At 41.3% G+C, this 6000-nt stretch overlaps 1 protein-coding gene across 2 annotated transcripts in view; it reads right to left on the bottom strand.

Moving 5' to 3' along the window:
- Window positions 1–6000, bottom strand: part of LOC133662485 (pyridine nucleotide-disulfide oxidoreductase domain-containing protein 1-like) — a 34927-nt gene that overhangs the window by 23616 nt on the left and 5311 nt on the right. Inside the window, exon 3 of one of the 2 annotated variants that reach the window (XM_062066525.1) lies at window positions 5846–5965. In XM_062066525.1, the coding sequence (XP_061922509.1) occupies window positions 5846–5965 (120 nt within the window). Of the gene's footprint in view, window positions 1–497; window positions 578–5845; window positions 5966–6000 lie in introns of those variants that run through there. The other variant, XM_062066527.1, reaches the window with a different exon arrangement.

Raw genomic sequence — 6000 nt, forward strand, 5'->3', positions numbered from 1 at the left:
ACACAGAAAGATCCCGAGCCCGGGATTGAACTCAGGACTACTCAGGACCTTCGTATTGTGAGGCACATGCACTAACCCCTGTGCCACCGTGCTGCACAAAACAAGATATATTTGGATCTAATTGAAGATGTGTTTTTGCAACCACGGGAAATATAAACATGTTTTGTTTCGTGTGTTCTTCTAAACCAGGGGTCGGCAACCCAAAATGTTGAAAGAGCCATATTGGAGCAAAAATACAAAAACAAATCTGTCTGGAGCCGCAACAAATTAAAAGCCATATTACATACAGATAGTGTGTCATGAGATATACATTGAATTGAGATGACTTAAAGGAAACTAAATGAGCTCAAATATAGCTACAAATGAGGCATAATGATGCAATATGTACATATAGCTAGCCTAAATAGCATGTTAGCATCGATTAGCTTGCAGTCATGCAGTGGCCAAATATGTCTGATTAGCACTCCACACAAGTCAATAACATCAACAAAACTCACCTTTGTGCACTCATGCACAACGTTAAAAGTCTGGGGGACAAAATGAGACAGAAAAAGAAGTGGCATAAAACACGTCCTAGAAAGTCAGAGAAAGTTATAAATGTAAACAAACTACGGTGAGTTCAAGGACCGCCAAAATTAGTAGGACAAAACGGCGCTCGCCAAATACTCGAATCAGTGAAGCCTGTTTAATATAAACAGTGTGCTTTATAACAATTAGGGAGGTTTGTGTCATGTTTGTCCTCCTACAGAAACCATATTAAAACAAAAAATATATTTTTTCCCCCTCATCTTTTTCCATTTTTCATACATTTTTGAAAAAGCTCCACAGAGCCACTAGGGCAGCGCTAAAGAGCCGCATGCGGCTCTAGAGCCGCGGGTTGCCGACCCCTGTTCTAAACCATTAATGGTAAAAATGCTAACCGTGTTTTGGTTACATTTTTACAAATGTTGAGCTGCACCATCCAGTTCACCTGTGAAGTTGTCTAAAGCATCCTGATACCACTCTAGGACATGTTGTCTAGCGACCCAGAATTCACTGCGCAAAATCCAAACAGTTGCCATTTTGGCAGGCAAAATGGAGCGAGTTAGTTTTTCCGCATAGTTGTCAGTCGTTCCAAATGTGCCAGACGGACATTGTGCACCAGGGTGCCACAACCAGCGAGGGGCAGGGAAGGGGAAAGTGTTTTGGTGGATTGCAGCCATAAAACGTGCTAGAAGCGGGCAGAAAAGTGAGCACACGCAACCCTCCAACAACACATTCCAATATAACGCTGACTACTCTAAAGTACTGCAGTATTCATTCATTTAAAAAGGTACTATATACTATGAAAAATACCTGCACTTTTTTTTTTCTTCATGAGCTTGATGGTACGCCGTGGTGACTTTGCTGCTGATATGAGCCGAGTCAACACCCACGCAGAGCACTTACAAGCAGAAACAGCACGGTGACATATGAAGGATGGACATATCTCCGCTTCAAAACTAATGATGCAATAATAATACACTGCAAAGGGACTAACATCCTTCCACAGTGTTTTAGCTACTTCTAAATCACTAATCCTGGCCTCCATGGCGACAAATAAAGTACGTTTCTTACAAGTATCATTATCACTGGAGGACGAGGAATAGCTAACTAAACATACACACAACACTACACGCAAACAGCAAGCTAACGCTCCTTAAACAAATCAACTGTAATGATACCAAGTACAAGAGTCGTAAATAGTCAACACTACAATAATTAAATCGATATTTTTTACTATCATTATAAAGTCAGGACTTTGAATATGACCAATGTATGATCCTGTAACTACTTGGTATCGGATTCGATACCTAAATGTGTGGTATCATCCAAAACTAATGTCAAGTATCAAAGAAGAGAAGAATAAGTGATTATTACACTTTAACAGAAGTGTAGATAGAACATGTTAAAAGAGAAAATAAGCAGATATTAACAGTAAATGAACAAGTAGATTAATAATCCATTTTGTACCGCTTGTCCCTCATCATTTTGACAAAATATTATCAGAAATGACACGGTATGTTAGCCAAATTAGCTTTTTTATTCCGTTTGCTAAAAGAGAAGTTGTCCAATATGTTCACTAGGTTTTTTAACACCATTATATTTCAGCGTTCTAAAATGTTTCTTTGTTCTGTCTTTGTAGTATCATGAGTGTCCCGATATTTTCTGTTAAAATAAAGCCAATAATGTCATTTTTGTGGTGCCCTTTATTTTGAGAAGTATTGGAAAATATCCAAATACATTGTGGTAGCGGTACCAAACACTATGATATTGGACCATGTGCTCCAACTCTGATTGTTAACTAGACTATCAGCTGGGAGTCATTCACAGCACAAAGCAGTTGTGAAATGACATTGTTGCAAGTTACTTAGTTTGAGGGCACTATCTGATGGACTTCACTGAATTCTGGAAACTAAGGCTTACACTAAGCTGGATAAGGCGAACTGGGAGGCATTTCATCCCACTTCTGACATCAATTGTAGCGTCCAGAAGAAGTGCACACCAAGTCTGATGCTCTTTTTAAACTTTTATTGAGCATGCTATACTAACACAGCTCAACTTATCTCGTTCTTTCCACACGCACGTCTATCCTCACTCCTCATTTCCGCAACAGCAACGCTTCCTCCTTCTTCGCCAATCACCTTACAGGCGTGCTACGTTCACAACAAAGAGGATGCAGGATAAAGTGACAGAAATTTAAATTTTTGTATTGTATTATACATCAGGAAGTGTTGTGTAAGGAAGTGTTAAAAATAAAACCATCAAAAGTCATCTGCTTTTGTATAAAGATAAGTTAGGTTAAATGAAAATATTATTATTATTATTATCTATCTTACGGTATATCAAAAATAATTTGAGCAAAATTTAATTGAAATATTGTCGGTGTGGCCCTCCAGCAGTGCTCGGGTTGCTCATGCGGCCCCCGGTAAAAATTAATTGCCCACCCCTGCCTTAAAGGAATCATTATTTAGCCTAAGTATCATTTCAGCCACACTAAACCAGCGTTTAAGGTTCCCGTCCTTGGATCATTTTTTACACGGGTAAGTGCGCTGTGAATATCTTCAATCTGGCTTTGTATGGACTCATTGATCATTTATAAACTGAGTTCGGAGAGGAAGTGACACCAGAAAGACCGCGCCTCACACAGGAAGTGACATCAGAAAGAAGGCGCCACAGCCAGCTTCATAATAAAGTGATTTCCACTCAGAGGTAACCACTAGAAATATGGAGTTGAGTCATCCAGACATGTCGTGTTTCTCCTTCTTCTACATGTACAGACACTTGTGGAAATCACACATGAATATTAAGAGAAAGCCATTGCAGCTATTTGGGATACAACACTTCTCAGACGGCAAGAGAACTTTCCAATGTCCAGGTCAGCTGTGGTTCTACTTAGCTTTGTCCATTTGTCCAAGGAGAGACAACGAGAATGAGAGCTCCCATGGATGTGACAAAAAAGTTAGCGTGTGCTTTGTATTACCTGGCCGTCGAGGGAAAAATAACTACGGAAAACGGTGAATGCTTTTGGACTGGCAAAGCAGACTGTATCAGTTATTGTCCACCATGTATGTCACGGACTCAACGTCTAGGTCCAGAGGATATCAAGTCAGCAAAAAGGAATGGACAATGAAGGTGAAGGCAAAAGAGTGAGGAGTGTCCTGAGCAGATATCTACATCCCTAGTTTGATTGATGTCAAATGTTCTTCATCACATTGTTTAGGTGTGTAATAAAGGTGTGATTCATGTATGATGTCTCAGGTGTGATTCACTACAATAGTCACACTGGATTCCACTTCATTGAAATAGCACAACACTGGATATTGTTCAGATAAGTCACATTTAATTTAAGAACACAAAGCAACACTAGAGGTGACTATGACGTGTGCATGCGTACTAGGTGGTGTTGTGCCGGCTGACGGAGGAGGGGAGGGTCTTAAAGGCCTACTGAAACCTACTACTACCGACCACGCAGTCTGATAGTTTATATATCAATGATGAAATCTTAACATTGCAACACATGCCAATACGGCCGGGTTAACTTATAAAGTGACTTTTAAAACTTCCCGGGAAATATCCGGCTGAAACGTCGCGGTATGATGACGTATGCGCGTGACGAAGTCAAAGTAACGGAAGTTATGGTACCCGTAGAATCCTATACAAAAAGCTCTGTTTTCATTTCATAATTCCACAGTATTCTGGACATCTTTTGCAATTTGTTTAATGAACAATGAAGGCTGCAAAGAAGACAGTTGTAGGTGGGATCGGTGTATTAGCAGCGGACTACAGCAACACAACCAGGAGGACTTTGTTGGAGCGCTAGCCGCGCTAGCCGCGCTAGACGCCGACCTCACCTTGACTTCCTACGTCTCCGGGCCGCCAAACGCATCGGGTGAAGTCCTTCGTCCTTCTGCCGATCGCTGGAACGCAGGTGAGCACGGGTGTTGATGAGTAGATGAGGGCTGGGTGGCGTAGGTGGAGAGCTAATGTTTTTAGCATAGCTCTGTGAGGTCCCGTTGCTAAGTTAGCTTCAATGGCGTCGTTAGCACAGCATTGTTAACCTTCGCCAGCCTGGAAAGCATTAACCATGTATTTACATGTCCACGGTTTAATAGTATTGTTGATTTTCTATCTATCCTTCCAGTCAGGGGTTTATTTTTTTGTTTCTATATGCAGTTAAAGCACGATGCTATCACGTTAGCTCGTAGCTAAAGCATTTCGCCGATGTATTGTCGTGGAGATAAAAGGCACTGAATGTCCATTTCGCGTTCTCGACTCTCATTTTCAAGAGGATATAGTATCCCAGGTGGTTTAAAATACAAATCCGTGATCCACAATAAAAAAAGGAGAGTGTGGAATCCAATGAGCCAGCTTGTACCTAATTTACGGTCAGAGCGAAAAAAGATACGTCCTGCACTGCCTCTCAAGTCCTTCACTGTAACGTTCCTCATCTACGAATCTTTCATCCTCGCTCAAATTAATGGGGTAATCATCACTTTCTCGGTCCGAATCTCTCTCGCTCCATTGTAAACAACGGGGAATTGTGAGGAATACTAGCTCCTGTGACGTCACGCTACTTCCGGTACAGGCAAGGCTTTTTTTTATCAGCGAACAAAAGTTGCGAACTTTATCGTCGATTTTCTCTACTAAATCCTTTCAGCAAAAATATGGCAATATCGCGAAATGATCAAGTATGACACATAGAATGGATCTGCTATCCCCGTTTAAATAAAAAAATGTCATTTCAGTAGGCCTTTAAACCACCATTGTGTGTGTGTGTGGACAAGGATAAGGTTAGGTGGGAATTACCCTGGATAACCTGGACCTGACTTTCATCTAAACTGCTGCTTTTCCTGCCAACTAAACACAACTAGTCACGTGACTAGTCCTACTGCTAGTACATTTAATAGTCCAACTCACGTGTGGTTGTGTGTGCAGTGCTATGACTACTGCTAGTACATTTAATAGTCCAACTCACGTGTGATTGTGTGTGCAGTGCTACGACTACTGCTAGTACATTTAATAGTCCAACTCACGTGTGATTGTGTGTGCAGTGCTATGACTACTGCTAGTACATTTAATAGTCCAACTCACGTGTGGTCGTGTGTGCAGTGCTATGACTACTGCTAGTACATTTAATAGTCCAACTCACGTGTGATTGTGTGTGCAGTGCTACGACTACTGCTAGTACATTTAATAGTCCAACTCACGTGTGATTGTGTGTGCAGTGCTATGACTACTGCTAGTACATTTAATAGTCCAACTCACGTGTGATTGTGTGTGCAGTGCTATGACTACTGCTAGTACATTTAATAGTCCAACTCACGTGTGATTGTGTGTGCAGTGCTATGACCGCCGAGTGGATGACAGTCAGGTTGGGGAGTTTCTCCTCCAGCACACTGGATGATTGTTCCTCCACTTGAAATTCTTCCAGAACTGTGGCCACCTTTCCGAGGAAGAAACAATGTGTTGACTTCCGAT

This window comes from Entelurus aequoreus, linkage group LG12 (genome assembly GCF_033978785.1).
Source record: "Entelurus aequoreus isolate RoL-2023_Sb linkage group LG12, RoL_Eaeq_v1.1, whole genome shotgun sequence".
Classification (NCBI taxonomy): Eukaryota; Metazoa; Chordata; class Actinopteri; order Syngnathiformes; family Syngnathidae; genus Entelurus; species Entelurus aequoreus.